This window comes from Sciurus vulgaris (genome assembly GCF_902686455.1).
Source record: "Sciurus vulgaris genome assembly, chromosome: 3".
NCBI classification, from domain to species: Eukaryota; Metazoa; Chordata; class Mammalia; order Rodentia; family Sciuridae; genus Sciurus; species Sciurus vulgaris.
In genome coordinates, this window is record NC_136463.1 from 38032556 (window position 1) to 38053029 (window position 20474).

Consider the following 20474-nt stretch of genomic DNA (forward strand, 5'->3'; position numbering starts at 1 on the left):
CGAGACTCATTTTTAATGTAAAGGGGAAGAGAAGAGCACATGATAGTTTGGTCTGTCAAATGTAGGAGAAAATGTGTAGGCTTCTGGAGAAAAAACTGAATGCCAAAAGGAATCACTCATCCCGGGACCCGTCAACTGCTCATTTAACTAGGGACTGGAAAGTACTGACAATCAATTTCAAATATGGAAATATTTAACATTTTAAATAAGGTCTGGTTTGCTGAGGAGTAATCTACATATAACAAAAATGTCCACTTCAAGGTTTTCAGTTCTATAAATGTTGCCGAACACATATGATCATTTAACAACCACCACAACTGAGACAGTATTTTCATCATCCCGAAAGTTCCCTTATGCTCCTTTGTAATCTATCCTCTCCTTCTACCCTAACAATCACCCATCTGCTTCCGGCCCCAACAATTTTGTCTTTTCTAGAAAGTCACATTAACCTTAGCTCATTTATTAACACAATGTATCAGATCCCTTCATACTGATGCTAGAGTCAGAAGTTCCTTTTTACTGCTAAGTTGTGTTGCATTTTCTGGAAATACCACAACTCACTCACCTGTTTGTTGAGGGACATATAGGGGGATTATGGAGAAAGCTGATATAGATGTTCATGTATAGGTGTTTGTTCTGGGTTGGTGGTGCTGAGAACTGAACCTAGGAACTCTCTACCACTGAGGCACATCATCAGTTCTTTTTATTTTATTTTGAGACAGGTTCTCGCCAAGTTGCCAGGTTGGTCTTCAATGTGCGATCCTCCTGCCTCAGCCTCCTGATTAGATGGAATTATGGGTGTGGGTCACTGCACCTAGCTCATGTACAGGTTGTGTAGATGTGCATTGTTATTTTTCCATTTTCTTTTTTTTTTTTTAATTTGTTCTTTCTAGTTAGATGTGACAATAGAATATATTTTGGAGTATAACTTTCCATTCTTGTGGTTGAACATGATGTGGAGTTTCACTGGTCATGTATTCATATATGAACATAGGAAAGTTATGTCTGATTCATTTAACTGTCTTTCCTATTCCTATTCTCCCTCCCTTCCCTTCATTCCCCTTTGACATTGTCATTTCTATTGGGTAAATATATAGGAGTAGAATTACCAGGTTGAATAGTAAGCATATATCTAATTTCATAAAAAGACAAAAAAAAAAAAAAAAAAAGAGTACATCTCTTTTGAAGTGGCTGTACCATTTTTTATTCCTACTAATAATGATAAGAGAGTTCTAGCTGTTCTGAATCTCATAAGGACATGGAATCTGTCAAGTTAAAAATGAAAAAAAAAAAAAAAAATTAGAACTGGGTCAATATAGCTCAGTGGTAGAATGCTTGCCTAGGAAAACTAAGGCCCTGAATTCAATCCCCAGCATTGCAAAACAACAACAAAAAACAAAACAAACCTTGTAATAATTTGGTCTAAAAAATTCTAGTGACATCAAATTTTTTAATTTGCATTTCCCTAATGAACAATAAGTATCTTTTCATGTGCTTATTTATCATTCTTATATCTTCTTTTGTGAAGTGTCTTCAAATTTCTTGCCCAAGTGTCTCATTACTGGTTTTTTTTTCCTTATTGCATTCTGAGAATTCTTCATGTACTCTGAATATGTCTTCTGACCAGAAGTTTTTTAAAGATAGAATTTTTTAAAAAGAAATTCCTGTTTTCAGTTACCTCCTACTACTTTTCCTAAATAGGTTGGTGCTTGAAGCTGGTGGCTGTGTGAGTAACTGCCTGTGCCCACAGTGGCCAGGCACCAGAGTTCAGGGCTTGCTAGGGCCTGGCTTCTTGGCAAGTAGTACTGACTCTCTGTGCCCTTTTTGTGTTTTTTCATTTATATCTGGTGGGCAGCATTTTATTTCCCCTTAAATTTTAAGCTCCATGAAAGCAGGAATTATCTTTGTATCTCTACAATATAAGAACAGCTTTACATATGACAGGTATGCAGTAAATGCCTGTGAACTACCACAGATTCTAGTGCTCTATAAAAACTCAACTTTGACTTGATTTTCAGCAAGTTGAATTATTATAAACAAAGAAGTCTTTCATATTAGTGTTACAATGTGTAGCAGCTTTCTTAAGCAAAACAAGTGGTTCAATTTTCCTACCCTTTTAGTTTTCCCCAGGGTAGATGCTTTTTTCACTTGGGCTAGAATTAAGACTGTAACTTTATGTACTCTAAAGTCACATTATATTAGGGCTGCTCTACTGAGCTGCATAAACATACTTTATCTGTGGAAAAAAAGGTATAATTCATCAATGGGTCAGATAAAAATGAAGATATTCATAAGTTGATTATCTATTTCAATGGTTCTGTCTTCTCATCTTAAGCTGTTGGTTAAATTTGGGTGGGTTCTTTTCTTTAATAACACTGATTTCTCAATTTCTCAGATATGCATACCATTTTAGAGGTCTTAAATCCTAGACACTGAGACATTATTAAAATTAGGAGCCAGTCAAGAATCAACCAGAAAAACCTGAAGCCTAGGCATGCTAGGTAATCTGTAGTTCAATCTACAAAGCTCTTAAAGCTTCTCCTTTCATAATTCAACACTCCTGACTGTGTACATTAGCTGATTAGTCTGTGTGATCATGGCCACTCTGAATGAGAGGGGACACAGCTAGATTTGGATTCATGCACAGGGGACCTTTCCTAGAATGATGAACAGCCAAGAGTCAGGTTTCTAAACAGACTCATTTCCTGAGCCTTTATCATATTCACACAGCAGCCTGCACAGCGAGGGCCCAGGTCTGTCTTCCTTCTAGAAGAGACTGGAGTCCTTGCATTTCTAATCTACCAACGTGTGCAGTTCTTGCACTTTTAATTTATGAGTGTTTTGGGGGGACCTCTCTGACTTGGGAACATATTGGCTTGGTCTAATGCTTGGAGATTATTAAACTTGGAGCTATGCTCCACTATCAAGTCTACAGATCTTTTATTTAGAAGATATGGTGCTCTAAATGCACAAAGAGCTCCCTGTCACCTTCACATTAAAGCCCCTAGTGCCTGGTAAATGGAATTATATAGCTGTCATCTCCTTTCCCCAAAGTTTTAAGAGTACAATGGGCTCATTTTTTCACACTCCATCCCAGCTTCAGAACTAAGAGACCTACTTTGTATTGATTTAAGGTCTCAGAAATAAATAAACCTGCTTCACCGCTGTGATTCACAACAAATTCATGATACACTATTGCATGATATATTTCAAGCTCTTGCTCTGGCTCTCTTTTTCCTCTGGTGAGTGATGGGGGAGGTGGGAGGTAGTAGGGAGCTGCAAAGCTGACAGCCTGATGGTTATTGGAGATGGCTGCTGACTGCAAATCTAAGAGCAGACACTGTTGGAGGAGTATGGGATTTTTTTTTTTTTATTTAAACTGGGGGGCAAGGGTGAGAAGCTAATTCACTTGAGTTTTAGACTGGGATTGGGGGAGAAGAAAGGTTGAAGGAAGAAGGGAGGGTTGACAGAGTAGCAAGTTAAGTGAACACTGATCTGCAAACACAGTTATGAACATGTGTAGAAAGAGAAAAGTGAAGGAAATCCACCATATGAAGGCACAACACAAAACTGACTGGCAAATGAAGAAGTTGAGGAAATAGCTCTGCTAAGGGACCATGCTCACAGACCTAAGTGGGCACTTAGCTTGAGTTCAGGGGCAATGCTTCCATAGAGAAACAAAGTGCAGGGAATCCTGTGTGCCAGAGAATGTGTGAGGTAGAGATGTTTCTTCATTCTAATATTCAAGACATATCAGAATCCTGCAGGTTGAAATGGATACTCTGGAGATAGGGTAGAGATATATCAGAGGTCCACACAGATGAGGTGAGCCAGAGACAGCTCACTGAGATGACACGGTAATAAATTCTAGCAGTTTAGCTTCCATTTGTGTAACCCTCAGAGCTTTAGTACCTTTACTGATTCTTCCAAATCTTGGACCCAGTGAGTTTTAGCTGTTACCCCAGAAGACTTATCATTCCATCACATTATCAGGATCCTAACTTTGGACAAGACAGGTGACAGAAAAGCAGGAGATAATTGGGCTTCAAGAGTTTTGCATGACCCTGTGTGGCAGACCCCAAAGGTTCCACAGCATACTTCAAAGTAGAAGTATGGGGATGCAGCTCAGTGGCCGAGTGCTTGCCTAGTATGAGCAAGGGCTGGTATCCACAAAATCACTAGTACCACAAAAACAAAAACCACAAAATTAAAGTTTAACTATTTTTCTTATAACTTCTACTTACTTCATATTTTTGGTTAGCAAGAATGTCATTTATGAATCTAGTCTCTTTTTCATCTTGAATAGCATTTTCATTTCAACTACGTTTGTTTTTAAGACAAGACCAGTCTTGCCAGGTGTGGGGGCATACACCTGTAATCCCAGCAACTCTGGAGGCTGAGGCAGGAGGATTGCAAAATTGAGGTCAGCCTTAGTGGGGCCCTAAGCAACTTAATGAGAACCTGTCTCAAAATAAAAACATAAAAAGACTGGGAATGTACCTTGGGGTAAAGTGCCCCTGGGTTCAATCCCCAGTACTAAAAAAGACACGAACAGCCCAGTCTCTGGAGGCAAAAGTATATGGAAAAAACTCCGGTTCCATTCAGTTTCCCATAGGTTATATCATAAAATTAGGAGTTCTCTGTTGATTTTGAACACTATTTCTAGGAGCGATCAGTCTAGCTGTGCAGGGAAATAGACTTTGGCCAAATATATAAGAAAGGGATGAATTTACTTAAAAAGTCCTGAACTCCCCTGTAGATGAGTTTTGTAAGCATAATGGAATGAATATTTGACAATGGTGTCACAGAGAAAATTTAAGCAATGGTTAGGGGGTTTGACTTTTGAACATTTTTATACTCCCAATATTTACAATTCTATGGCCACTTGCATTGTTAACAACAACATGTAGCATTTATTCTTCTGTAATCTGGATAAGAAACAAGATAAATTTTAATTCATTATACTCTGCAGCTTCCATTCCTAATCTCACTAATACATAATAATCTCACATATCACCATTTGTAATTTCACCAATACAGAACACCATAATACACACACACACACACACATACATACAATTTTTTAAACTCTAATTTGTTCTCTCTGTGCCCCAGCCTAACATGGTTCCCTGGTTACAGATCAATATATACTTCATAGCATCATAGAAACTAGAAATTAAAGAGAGTCTAAGAGAGTCTAAGATTAAGAGATCCTCTGGTCTTCCATTTTAAGGTAGGAAATGTATTATGTTGCCCATTTTATGCAGAGAAAACTGATATCGAACAGACTGAAGCCCCAAATTGCTTACCTTATTAGTAAATGGCAAGGAGGGGATTGATCAAGTTTATTGTTGTTGCTTTTTTTAACCAAAAGATTCTTTAACTTTAAAGTTTAAGAACATTTATAATAGGTCATCTAACATGATCATTCCTGAGTCTGTATTCAATACCCCAAGTTGAGCCCCCAGAGCTTTCACTTTATCTAGAAGCCCTGAAGTAGAATGTGTAGGGTCTCCCAAGACTTCAGGTTCTAAGTCACCACTACCACCACCCACACACGGCTCTCTTTGAGTCAGATGCAGTTTCTATGATGGAGCTCTGAATGGCAATGCCACCCTGCAAGATATCCAAACCAGCACTCTCAGCACCAGGCTGCTGATACACCAACGATCACTAACAGAGTCAAACATACCTGGTAAGGTTTTCTGCTGAACCTGAAGAACATCAAATGGGGTGTTCAAATAAAGCTTCCCAAATGGGGTCAGGTTCACCCACAGTTTGTGTGTGCGGGTGGGGGGGTGCTTGAAAATTAAGGAGATCTGCTCACTGCAATCCTTTCTGAGAACTCATTCATACTGTTAAAGCAAAGCTTACTCAGAAGGGAAGTTAAAAGGCCCTCTTTCGAAAGGAGAATGATCCCATCTGGAGCTATAGGAGAACAGGGACTGTCTATTGTGAAAATAGGTAGTTAGGGACTTTTAAAAATGCAAATTGCTGGACTGATCCTTAGAGTGATTATGGGCTATTGTATCAACAAGTCCTCGGGGACTCTTGTAGACAGATGACTGACACATATACTACCCTATCATGACCAAACATGGTGCCTCTTACATTAATGGCTTTCCAAAGTGGGCTGATTGTCTTTAGATAACATCTACGGGAAAGTCAATACATGAATGTACTGTCACTGTGCAGGCTGCCATCTAACATGTTCTTGAAGGAATTCTTGCCTTCAGAGAGTCAGTAAGTATACAGAATATTGTGTTTCTATTTCCTTCTCAGCACCTGGATAATGAAGTACAATGAGAAAGAACCCTAAACGTACCTCAGAGAAGACTATAACAGTGTCAGTGTTTTCCTGTATTGACTCATTTAATCCCCACTCTGACCCTGGTAGACAGGTACTATTATTACTCCCCCCTCTTTCACCACCATTGTACAGTTAGTAAAACTGCAACCCAGAGAGGTTAAGTTAACTGCCTAAGATCACACAACTAGTAGGTCACAGAGCCAGGAAACTAAACCCAGGCAGCCTGGCTGTAGAGTCCAGGCTTTCAACCTCCTTAAGTTATGTTAAAGTGACAGTGCTGCCCACGCCATGTGAGAGCTGAATAATCTCTCCTTCCCTTCTCAAGTCCTTCACATTTTGTGTCAGAGAGTCCGGGATGAACACAGGGACTGTACAACAGAGGCCCCTGGTGTGACAGAAAGGTTCCACTCATGGAGGAACTCTGGTACTGTCCCTAACAGAGTAAAATGTGGCAACTTCATATTTCATGCTGCATAGTTACATCTAAATATGTCCATGGAAACTAAGAAGAATTTGGAGAGGGACATGACTTCCTTGTACCAAGTCTCAAAAGCAATGTTAGCAGAATTATTAGCCCCCCTCACAGGACTAACAGCCCTAGCTGAATCTAGCACATAACTTATTTCCTTTTCCTGGAAGTGTCAGTGAAAATAGAAGCCTAATCTCACTAAAGGGGATGGGATTTCAGGATTCTACCTGCCGCCCCCCCCCAAAAAAAAGAAGCTTCTGCTTCTCTTTAAAATGTTTACCACACAGAAATCACATATCACCTCCTGAGTGAATCTATCACCCACATATCACAGTCATTGGCAGAAGCCTTACCTCCATAGACATAGACTGTCCAGAGGACACTCATAAATTGCAAATTCTGATTTCTGTATACAGAGAGTAGGCTCTCACCAAGTCTAGGGCAATGGCTGAGAGCTAGCAAGTATTCCCTTACAACATAGGACTTTCCAGTCTCGTTGTTACCTGACACTATGCTAAACATATAAAATAGAAAGTGAGAGGAGGTGAAGTAAAGATGGAAGTTATTGCAAATGCTCAAGTGGTACCCTGACTTGGAAGTTTATGACTCTGCAAAGCACCTCATATCCTTAAGGACTCATCCTACCAATAGCCTGAGTACGCAGGTTACTGCCTTTGCCAGGCCAGAATGACTCCTTACACACAGGGCAGTTTGCCATACCCATCAGTTCTACTCTATCACTCTGTGAGGCATTCTGAGAACTCTGCCACCTGCAGTATATAGTTCCTGGAGTTAGAAACCTATGGTCTACTTCCTTGAGAGGCATGAAACAGCAAGCCCTTAGAAACTTCACTATCACGACATATTTTTTTTCCCTCATGACATTTGGACAAAAAGAAAATGACTAGACCATCTTCTTGCTGTAGGCCTTGTGAATATTAAGAGCTCTTTCTGCAATGAAACTTAGGGATACTGTTCATGTTCTGACTCTGATCTAGTCTCTGTCAATTCTGTTCTTGTCTTCCCATCTGTAAAATGGCCAGTTGGCTTACCCAAGAAGACAATAAGGAATCAGATGAATATTCTTAATTTTGAGGTTCATATAAAGCCATTTTGGTACACAAATGGTGCGGACTCTATATCTTGTACATCCAGAGAAATGAAAAGTTGTATCCCACTTGTGTACAATGAATCAAAATGCAATCTGCTATCATGTAAAGTAAATAGAACAAACAATTAAAATAAAAAAAATAAAGCCATTTGGGCTGCCTCTAATCCCTAGCCACTGACTTTAGTTTCAATTTCAAATCTGCATTACATCATTCAAGAAAATCCAGAAACTGTATCTCTACTCAAGTTGGAAATATTTTGGTTACTTTACAAATAACTACAGGCAACAAAGGAAGACAGATGAAAAAAGAAAATACAAATACTAAAATCACAAAGGGAGAGGGATAAAAATATAAATATGGGAAGCACTTTCTGCTTTTAGAACAAAGGACACAATGCCCATGAAGAAAACATGTATAGTAAAACTGCTGAAAGTGGGGGAAAAATATCCAGGAAGCTGTTGCAATATGTATATTTTATATTTTACTAATAGTAGCTAAAAAAAAGAAAGGCAGAAATTTTTTAAGAAATAAGTCTTTGAAAGCAAAAGGCAGGACAATGTAAACTAATTAAAAACAGGTCACCTTAATCACACAAATGGAATGTAGCCATAAAAGCTTGAAGCACACATGTGATGTACTAAGTTGGGACTGTGTGTTTCTTCAGCTTCTTATTGAAGGAACAAACAATTTATTTACATGTTGCTACATTAGGCGAGTATGGTATGTGGAGTGTCAATCCTTTCTCTTCAAATCAATCAGGCTAAGTCAAATCAGTGATGAAGTTGGAGGGTGTAGGGAGGGTTAGGGACGAGTAGAGAGAAAGAAAGTTTTTTAAAAAATCTCTGCCTCAGCAAAAGTTTTCATTAAAATTTTAGACAAATGATCCCTGTGTCCTTCTCTTGCTGCCTGGGGCTCCATGCTATTTCTATGCAAATAACAACCTCGTGGTTTATATCTTATTATTTCCACCGGAGCTGCAGCGACATGACCTGAGACGTGTAAGAGGTGGGATTGGGGGCTGGGGGGGGGGAGTTGGAAAGGAGACAGGGAGAGAAAGAAAGAGAGGGAGAAAGGGAGAGAGAGAGAGATGAAGTGGGTGTTCACTCAAGTGTGAAAAAATATTGTCAGGAGTGAGCGTCAAGAACAAAAAAAATTGCAGGGATAACGTGTTTATTTCAGTCCCCCCACCCCCCGCCCCCCACCCCCCCTTGCAAACCAGCACCTTTTAAAATTCATTGGGCATCAGGCGATCATGCACAATCCATCTGCTTTCACTTTATCATTTGCATTTCATGCCTCCTGGCTTTTGATGTGCTGATACTTTGATGCAGTCAGGAGACGCGCATTATCATTATTTCAATTTTCAAAGGGGTCAACGGGATCGGCACTTGCACACACAAGATTTTTTTCCTACAACCTCTGTGCACTCCCTCCTTCTTATTCTTCACCTCAATGTTTAACATAAAGGATGAAGACTCAAAAAGGTGGGGGTCAAATGTTTACAGTCTAAGACCGTACATAAGCTTGCATGTACTGCATACATTTCCACTTTACACAGGTACACACATACTATGAGCAAAATGGTCAAGGCTAAGAAAGGAGCCTTTACAGTATTTCAAACACACAAAGACTTTCTCACACATGGATACTCAGGGAGGAACACACAGAAAGAGAAGGCTCTACAAGCAAGACACAGAAACAAAGAGAGAGATCAGCACTCACACAGAAAGACAAGCACACAGAGGAACTTGCACACACCCAGAGTAAGCGAGACGGAGATACCTACAGAAAGAGAGGCAAAGAGACTACAAAGACATCAGCACACATGAAAACAGAATATACAAAAGGAGTGAGTCAGAGGAAGCAATCTGAGCATGGTAGCTTCCTAACAGTTTCCTTTTTAATACCAGATAAGCAAAGAGGCTGAAGGGACATTCTTAGTGAATCTGCATGAAATCAGTGTCTTCCAACAACATGACTCTACACTTAAGAGGTGCTGACATGAGATAGTGAAGCAGGCAAAGCAGGATTAGGTAACCTCCACAAGTGATCACTCCCTTCAGCTAAAAATGATCATGTCCTTCTGAAAATGAGCATTGTTTGGTAAGTTACAAACAGCATCTTTACTTGTCTTTCCCTCTGCAACAAGGCAAGCAGCCCTGCAGGCGAGGAAGAAGGTGAATATATTGAATTTGATGAGAACAATTCAACCAGATTTTAAGGACAAAACAAAATAAAACCTAATGCTTTCTTTATGCCACAAATGAAATTTAACTGGCTATTTTTTAGAACAACAACAACAAAAAAAATCCAAAAACAAAACCCAACAACTTTTACTTTTTGTTATATTACTCATACAAAACATAGAATCTGTGTGTGTTTGGGGGGTGGGAACTTAACAATATACATTTTAGAGATTAACTCTCTTTATGAAAACATCACAGAAATATAGGTATCATTAAAATCCTATCCTCACAGGTAATGGTACCTAAAATTCTCTTCAACATTTGTCAATATCTCATCCTAAGAAGGTATCAAAAGAGCAACTTTAAAACAATTTTTTTTTTAAAGACTCTCAGCACTTTTCCTCACTGCAATACTCTTCAGTAGTAGCAGTTTATAATCTTCATTTCTAGGCTAGTCTCCAAAAAAAGGAGGAGGATGGCCAAGTGTGCTATTGTTAGCACTACTCTGCCTTTCCTTGGAGAGAGAAGCAAACCCAAAGAATGAGAGTTCATATGACAGCAGAGAACAAGCTGAGCACATCAAACAATTCTGCTAATTTCTCACGTATCCAAAAGTTAATTGGACCAATGGAATTATCAACTCTTCTAAATGGATACGAGGACAGGACACTTAATGTCTGTCTTTCCTCTTGAAAGTCAGGGCTTGATAAAAAGTTCCTGCAAGTCTCATAAACACAATATCCAACACAATTTAGTATGTGTATAAAATCTACAAACTCGATTACCGAACCACATGAGAGAGGACAGGGGAACTGAAATTTCAATGAGGACCAACAAGCCAGGCACCGTGGCACATGCCTGTAATCTATAATTCCAGCTACAAAGGAGGCTGAGATGGGAGGATCATGAGTTCAAGGCCAGACTGGGCAACTCATTAAGAACTTGTCTCAAAAAAACAAAACAAAACAACAAACTAGGGTCAATTCTTTGTGTCAAGTACCAAGTACTTTTACTTATGTACTCTCATTTGACTACCACGTTACTTTTTTTTCTTTTTTGATACTAGGGTCTGAACCATGGGTGCTTTACCACCAAGCTACATTCCCAGTCCTTCTCATTTTTTATTTTGAGAAAGGGTCTTGCTAAAATGCTGAGGCTGGCCTCAAACTTGTATTCCTCCAGCCTCCCGAGCTGCTGGAATTACAGGTTTGTGTCACATTGCCCAGCTTCTACAACCTTACTTACAGGTATAAATTATAATCCCCCCACCTTTTGTTTTGAGCAGCACTAAGGATTGAACGTGGGGTGCTCTGCCTCTGAGCGATACCCCCAAGTCCTTTTTATTTTGAGGCAGGGTCTTACTAAGTTGCCAACACTGGTCTGCAACTTATGATCCTCCTGCCTTAGCCTCCCAAGTAGTTGTGATTACAGGAATAAGCCACCATGCCTGGCTCTATAATACCTCGTTGACAGCTAAGAAAGCTGAGGAGCTAAAAGGTTATATAAGTTGCATGTGGACAACCAGCCCTATATTATTTCATTATACATTTTAGCTCTAAAACAAAACAAATTTTCTATGCCTATAAAGAAGTCAGAACTGCATTGTCCGTTGTATATTCAGATACTCTTGGACAATTTTCACTTTTGCAAGCAATGGCCTCATCATTAATTTTTTTCTGCCTTTAGAAAAGTTCCTACGAACTTGGATTAAAAATAAGTCTTTCTTTGGAAGGAAAGATAAATGTCTATGTTATACCCTTTCCCAGCAATCCATCCATGATGTATCCATCCACCTATCTTCCCACTCAATATTTACTGAGTACTTACTTTATATACAAGAGAACACCATAAGTGCCCTCTTTTTCTTTTTTAGAGGTTTATTGACAGATTTCTCAGACCATTAGAATTACATATCCTCAATACCTAGGCCAGTGCCTAGTCCACATTGTAGACCTGAAATGGGAATGAATACAACTAGAACTGAAGATAGCTCTGTGCAGGAGAATAGTTCTCAAAAGCCTTATTCATAGATAACATAGGTAAGAAGTGAGGGGTTGGGGGGCGGGCAGAACAAAAGTATTCAATTAATTCTGTCTTCCTAGAGACAGAGTAGAATGTAAGTTCTTTGGAGCAGAGGTTATACAGTTTGTTCACTAACTTATACACAGGGTTGGAATAATGCCTGGCAGATAGTCGCTACTCAAAGTATTTGTTAAATGAAATGAATGAATGAATAAAAAGGCAAGCAAGTCAATGGGTGAGGATGATGGAAGAAGAAAGGAAGATACAGACTGAGAAGTCATGGATAGAACGACTCCTTAATCAGGTTTTGGGTTTTTTTTTTGGTTTTTTTTTTTTTTTTTTTGATGGTAGTACGAGGGATTGAACCCAGGGGTACTCCACCACTTTTTTATTTTGAGATGGGGGTCTCACTAAGTTGCTGAGACTGGACTCAAACTTGAAATTCTTTTGCCTCAGTCTGCTGTGTGGCTGAGATTACACACATGTGCTCAATCAAGGTCTAGAATTAAGAATTCATGATAAGCTTCAAACTTTATACACTCCTCACAAACCCCAGAAACTTACTTTGTTGAGGGCACCAGCTCCTGTCAGAATTAAGTGAGAATTCTCAACCTGGATGGTTCTCTGTCCCAGCCGTACAAGATAAGCCCCAATCCCAATGGCTCGGCATGTCACCTTAAAAAAGAATAAATTCTGCATGTCACATATTTATGTCCTCTCCAAGCTTTAAGAACTAAGGCACAGATAAAATGTGTAAAATCCACATGAACAGAAATAACTATTGCATTTTATGAAGTCTTTTTGACTAATAATAAAAAAAATTCCTAATCGAAAGAGAAATAAAGTTAATTCAATATTTCAAATGTTAGAAACTTCAAGGATCATAGTCCCTTTACTTGCCCACTTCAGAGATGCTTGGCATCCCCACTATAGGTATGAGCAAAGAAAGTACTATGAAGAGAAGAAATTCAAGGTGTTAAAAATCTGATAGAATATTTAGAGGAAATAATAAGTTAAACTAAAGGCTAAAATAAACCTAGGTTTACATAGGAAATAATTTATATTATTTCATTAATTTATTTTATCCTGTGTTCCCATTATTTTTCACAATTAAAATAAAATTTGCAAGCAATGCTTTTATCTGGGACTGAATAGTAGTAATGGGACAGAAATAAACCTAACTACACAATGAGTTCTTCAAAAATTTCATATATTGTGGGATGAGGATATAGCTGTAGAGCACTTGTTTATCATACTCGAGGCCCTGGGTTCAATCCCTAGCACCATAAATAAATAGATAGATTAATTAATTCACAATTCATGAGGATTTACCAGGCTGATGGTGATGATCTCATCATAGGCCAATGAAGATTCTCCAGCAATCATTCCAGAACCTCGAAGGTTCTCTGCTCCAAGTCCCTCTTCTTTCCCAATAATATCTGTTATCTTATACCTATTAGAGAAGAGTCATGCCAAAGTATTAAAGTGAAACAGTACCACAATCTATTAAAGAAACATTACCATTAAAAGCCTTCTAAAAGCATATAAACTTATATTTAATACAAGAGCTTTATACTCTTTATTTTATACTCTTCATATGTTTTTTCCTTCTTAGCTTGGTTCTTACCTTATTGAAAGCAATATGGTAGAATAGAAAAACAAAATCTGGAATTAAGCAGATAGGTGCAAATTCTTGCTCTGATACATACAGTGGTATGCCTCAGGATAACAATAACTTCTGTAAAATGGGGACAGTAGTACCTATCTCTAAGGGTTGGCAACAAGAAGAGGGCTTGACCCATGGTGATAATCTCATCATAGGTTAATGACCGATTCACCACCAATCATTCTAGAACCTTGAAGATTCCCTGCTGAAAGAACATTCACATGCTACAAGATGGCTCTCAGATTTTAAGGCCCTTTCTTTCTTACTTTTTAAAATATTTTTTAGTTGTGGATGGACAAAATATCTTTATTGATTTGTTTATTTTTATGTGGTGCTGAGGATTGAACCCAGTACCTCACAAATGGGAGATAAGCACTCTACCACTGAGCTACCAAGCCCAGCCCTTTTCTTTCTTCAAAACAGTGTCAATGTATATCTCTGACTGTCATCAAATTAACAATTTTTACATAGGAATAAAAAAAAAATTAAGCCAGGCATGATGGCACATACCTGTAATCCCAACAACTCCAGAGGCTGAGGCAGGAGTGTTGCAAGTTCAAGGCTAATTAGTGACACCCTATCTCAAAAAAAAAATGAAAAGGGCTGGGGGATGTGGCTCAGTGGTAGAGTACCCTTGGGTGCAGTCCCCAGTACCACAAAACAAACAAACAAACAAACAAACAAAAAACAAATAGAGGGGTTTGGGAATGCTTGGCTAGTTTCTTGAATCAAAAATCCTTTTCTTTCCCAAGATAGGGATACAGGGGAAGACCAACAAAACAGTATACTCCCATTCCTGCTCATTTGCAAATACCAAGTGCATATGTTTCTGGCTATAGTTCTCCAGAGGGGAAGGCAGAATAGAAGTAGAAGTGAAATGCTGACCAAGTTGTCCAGAAAGCATCCTGTGGATCTAATGGGAATCACTCGTCTGTCTTCCTGGCAGGGGATTAGGAGCAATAGCTAATAATGGGAAATGGGAGATGGGAAATGCAACTAGTAAAGGGAAGGAAAAATGCAAAGTTGGAAGTAGAGATGGGCATATATTATTTATTGTTCCATGTGCATCCAGAAGGCTTGGCACAATTTTTTAAATTGAAATAATAAATAAGTATTCCATAGTGGCTCTTAAATTACCTTCCCCCATTCCCATATTTCTCTGCTCCCTTTTTTCTGTCTGCTCTCCATCAATTCTGTTTTTTTGCTCTTGCTGTTCCTCTATGATGCGGCACCTCTGCTTTCCAGATTCCTCTAGTTTTTTTAAATTTTTAGCTTCTCCCATTTCAATAATTCCCCCATTCTTCCTTTTGTTTATCTAGACTTTGGATTCTAGAGTCATAAAGCAGATGAAGTTAATCATCCTTAAGGGGCTAAAAGAACCACATTAATTTGAGGAAGGGTAATACATTCTTTTTATAAGGTCCACATGCCGTATAGTCATAAGGACTCATGGGCCCAGTCAGCCTTTCTTGTAAAGCATATCCTCTCATAAGGACTGCATATTACTTCACAGGTGTTCATGATGTGATAAGTGGCATCTTATTTCATTGTATTATGAGAAAAAGAATGTACATTTCCGGTATTCTGCTCTCTGACCTGATCTTCTATCATCTAGGACTATCATTCTTTAAAGTATTATTAAATTTTAATGTTATAATAAAAAACTTTGTATAGCATTTTATAATTACCCAAAACATTCATATATGATTTTTGATCCTCACAACAATCCAATGTGACAGGTAATATCATTGCCATATTACAGATAATAATAATAATAATAATAACAACAATAACAATAACAACCAGGATTATTGATTGCTTACTGTATGCTCAGCACTGAGATAAGGGTCTTTCAGACGAGGAACCCCAGAAAAGAAAAATGACTTGTTTTGTAACAAAAGTAATATAAACTAATAGCTTTCGCAAGGTGGAGTGCTGCACACCAGCTAAGGAAGGAGAATCAAGAGTTCAAAGCCAGCCTCAGCAACTTAGTGAGGCCCTAAGCAACTCAGTGAGCTCCTGTCTCTAAATAAAATATGAAACAAAACAAAACAAAACAAAAACCCAAAAAATAGGAGGTGGGGTGCTAGGGATGTGACTCAGTGGATAAGTGCTCCTGGATTCAATCCCCAGTGCCTAAACAAAAGAAAACAAAACAAAAAACTAACAGCTTTATAAAAAGCATGTATTAAAGAGCTTTAAAAAATCCTGTTCAGATTACAAGAAAAAAATACAGGCTAGGTGCGGTGGCACATGACTGAAATCCCAGCAACTTGGGAGGCTGAGGCAAGAGGATAGTGTGTTCAAAGCCAGCCTTGGCAACTTAGTGAGACCCTGTCTCAGAAGAAAAATAGGCGGGGGGTGGGGGTGGGGGGAGGCTTGGGTGTGTGTGGTTCAGTGATTATGTAATTAAGTTCCCCTTGTTCAATGCAAAACAAAAAAAGCAAAATGTTTAGAAACAAACATGAAGAAACTGGCCACACTATGTCCCAAGGTGGCCAAGGGACCACAGTGAACCTCTGGGGGCACTGAAGGATATTTTCAATTTGAGAGAAACACATATGATATCTGTCAGACGCCACATGAATGACTAGCTTTAGGTAGTTTGTGATTTAACACCAAATAGTGCTATATTTCTTTTGACAATGCCCTGTCTTTACAAAGCCATGTTTTTGCAGTTTCTGTGGAAAAAAAGCAAGCTGTATGCAAAAGTCAATGAAGAATAAGAAAAGTGGGTGGCTATATCTGAGCTGATGCTAAGGTTTGAGATATTAAACAGCCGCAACTATTCCATAGTAAATAAATAATTACTTAAAAATGAAGTAATTTTTTCAATTCATATGCATTATTTTTATTCACATTATTATGGTCAGGACAGAAACACTTATGCAGTTGTTAGGGTTTAACTAGAAATATTTATTTAACAGAAATATTATGTCTATTTTTTACTTAGGGGTGCTGTGAAAAAATTACTGAGATGCTAAGGGTGTCATGAACCAAAAAAGTTTGGGAACTTTTGGAATAAATTATATGGAAATTATGAACCTTTTAAAAATATACATGGATCAATGAAAAAATATATCAAGTTTCTTTTTTGGGATGAGTTAATATTGAGGATGTCAGCCTTCACAAAAATAAGTGTGTAAATCTAGTGCAATCTGAATCAAAATCATTGTGGAAAGATTTGGGGAATCAAAATAACAGAAAGAAAGAAGGAAATTAAAAAAAAAAAAAAAAAAAGGGCTAAGTGTGTAGTTCAATGATATGGCATTAGCCCTAGATGGAATAAAAAATAAGAACATATGAATTATTCAATAAACAGTATTGGAGCAATTAACATTCTAGAAAATTCTTGCAAAGAGATTATAAAAATGTTCAGCTTCACTGGCAATCAAAACTACAAGTTAAAGTAACAATTGCTGTTTTTATCCTACTTTATTAATTGACAATAATCAATGCTGGCAAGGGTAGAGAAAAATTAAGAGAGTTAACAAGCACTATCACATACTGCTGATTAGGAATTCAGATCTTGGGGAGGGCAATCTGAGATTATTTTTAAAAACCCTTGAAAATGTACTTTTTAGGGGCTTGGGATATAGCTCAGTTGGTAGAGTGCTTGCCTTGTATGCACAAGGCCCTGGGTTCAATCCCCAGCACCACCAAAAAAAAAAAAAAAAAAAAAAAAAAGGAAGCACTTTTTGAGGCTGGGATTATAATTATAGCTCAATGGTAGAGTGCTTGCCTAGCACATGTGAGGCACTGGGTTCAATTCACAGCACCACATTAAAAAAATAAGTAAATAAAGGTACTGTGTTCATCTATGACTAAAAAAACATTTTTAAATGGATCTCTTTTTTAATGTACTAGGGATTGAACCCAGGGCTTTGCATGTGGTAGGCGAGCACTCTACCACAGACCTACATCCTCAGAACCCAAATGGGCAATTTTTTTTTTTTTTTTTTGTGGTGCTGGGGATTGAACCCAAGGCCTTATGCTTGCAAATGGGCTTTTTGACTAGTAATTACACTTCTAGAAATTAACCCAAAAAGAATAATTAGAGATATTCCTAAGCAAATATTAAAAAAAGTTCAGCCCAGGGATATAATAGTGAAAAATTAGAAACACCTTAAATTTTCAAATATGATTTGTTCATTATCATGAAATACTATTCAACCATTAAATTTCATATTCTCAAATAATACTTTAAGAATACAAAAAATTTGTCCAAAATAGCTTTTAATGAAAAGAATTTAAAAGAAACCCTTATCTATAATCCCAACTATGTAGAAAAAGAGTATAAATGTAAAAAAGACAGTAAGAATATAATAAATTTATAGTTGTGGTCTCAGGGTAGGATTGTGTCTGCTTTTTGTTTTTTCTTCCTGTTTATGTGTTTCAATTTTTATTAAATGAATAAGTATTGTAAACAAGATTTAAAAACCTCAATCAATAACAAGGTCTGTCAGCTAATAAGTGGTAGAGCCAGGATTCAAACCTAAGACATCTAGGATGCTTAAACAGCATTCTTCAGTGCTTTCCAAGGTCATGACTAGCAGGACAATAAGGAAAAATTACCATATTCTCCTTTCTTTAGTAATGACCAAATTATTCTGATACATAAATACCTACCTGGATTCTCCTTCATCCTCCACGTGTTCACAATGGACAGAGTTGAGAGCACTGACTCTCTTATAATCTTGAGGGGTCAAATATAAATACTTGTATCCCTGTAAAGCACAAGTAGTTTTGAACTCATTATTTGCCACTGTGACACAATCAGAATACACAGCAAACTGTGCAAAATGAGCTTGTTCCAAAGGTAGCTTTGAATTGTCACATCACTTCTTGGAGTTACTCTGATTTGATGCCAGCATAGATGGTTCTTTGAAAGATGGAAGTGCCTATTTTTTAGTCACTGTCACTGAAATAAGATAGTCTATAGCTGCAACTCCATGTATATTTCATTTTCAACAGGCTAAAGGGTCATTTTTGGATATTCAGTGATATCTTTATGAAAGATACCAACATGAAATTAAAGAATTATTTGAATTACTATTCTTCACTCTCTCAACTCCATGCATCATCAAAATTTATATGGGATCACAAATCTAAGAGATTCAATGTTAGAATCAGAAGACCATGCAGTGCTAATAGTGAATCCTGAACTCATACCTTTTGCTTCTCCTAATTCCTATTTACATCTTAAAAATTATATTAACATTTCATAATTGATATATTTGTATGCACACATATATACACTCACATACAAAGCAGAGAGGTGGCATATGCTTAATATGCCATATATGTGCACAATTCAGTAGTTTTTAGTATATTCATATGTTGTGCAACCATCACCATAATTTCCAGAACACTTTCATCACCCACCCCCAAAATCCATAACTGTTGATGGTCACTACCAATTTCCATACATTTTTAAAACAAACTTTATTGAACTATAATTTTGAAGCAATAAAATCTGTCAACTCTCAGTTATTAATTTGATAAATTCCAATAAATACATATACTTGTATAATCACCACAATCAAAATTTAGAATATTTTCATTATCCCCTGAAACGATCTCACAGGTAAAGATATGAAAGGCAGCAAAGGAAACTGAGAAAGAGGAGGCAGGAAGGTAGAAAGAAAAAAGGGGACTCTGGGATACTGGAAGCCAAGAAGAAAGTATTTCAAGAATGAAAGAGTGACCAACTGTGTCAAAGCCTGCTGAATCATCAAATAACTAAGATGAGGACTATGAATTTACTGAAGAATTCAGCAATATGCAATCACAGGTGACCTTGATGAAAATAGTTACAGTAGAATGGTGAGGGCAAAGTGTCACTACACAGGAATAAGAGAAGAGTATGTGAAAACAGCAAGTATAGACAACTCTTTTAAGAAGTTCTGCTCTAAAGGGAAGGAGAAAATGGGGTAGGGATAGTCACTGGAGGGATAAGTGTCTGTATGCTAAAGGGGTAGATACAGTAGAGAGGGAAAGTGGTGATGCAGGAGAGAGGTGGGAGAAGTGCTGATTAACATCCCCAAGTTGACAAGAAGGCAAATCAAGTGTACAAGAGGAAGAAAGGTCTTAGATTAGAGCAGGGATTTTTCTTTTTCTTGTTCAATCCTCAGTACCGAGAGAGAGAGAGAGAGAAAGGAAGGAAGGAGGATAAAGAACAGAAAAAAAGTGGTAGGATCAATAGCTGTAGGTCCTGGTGGGTTTAAAGGACTGTTGGACACTAGAGAAAGTGAGTTGGAAAGAAAGGATGAAGGGTGGAAGACAAAGTGCTGCTTGAAACAGATTATGGGAAATGAGAGGCTGAACTAGGGTGGAGGAAAGGAACCAGAGAAGAGAAACTCAAGGATCCAAGGAGCCAGATTATAGGAAGGCTCATCTATATAGATATAACAATCACCAAGAATTATCACATGACTAATAGTACTGGAGAAAGCAACAATAAGCCAGGAACGAAAACATGTATAGAATAAGAGGCTGTGACCGAAGGGTGGGAAGACACTCTAATAAGTAGCACTGATACATCAGTGGCAGAGTCTGATGACATGAGACTCAGAGTGGGGAGTTTTCCTGGAGAAGAGAGAATAAAAGGTGTGGAAGTAGCAATGAGGATCAAAAAAAGACAGTATTCCCCCTCCAGGCTTAGTAGTAGAGGAGAAAGAAGTCAGTCAGTACTTAAGAAGGCTATAGG

At 37.9% G+C, this 20474-nt stretch overlaps 1 protein-coding gene across 9 annotated transcripts in view; it reads right to left on the reverse strand.

Moving 5' to 3' along the window:
- The window catches only part of ACACA (acetyl-CoA carboxylase alpha), a 273697-nt gene that overhangs the window by 49733 nt on the left and 203490 nt on the right, over positions 1–20474 (reverse strand). For all 9 annotated transcript variants that reach the window (XM_079132070.1, XM_079132069.1, XM_079132077.1 and 6 more), the window contains 3 exons: positions 18395–18492; positions 13432–13552; positions 12664–12774 (listed from right to left, as the gene is read on the reverse strand). In XM_079132070.1, the coding sequence (XP_078988196.1) occupies positions 12664–12774; positions 13432–13552; positions 18395–18492 (330 nt within the window). The remainder of the gene's footprint in view (positions 1–12663; positions 12775–13431; positions 13553–18394; positions 18493–20474) is intronic.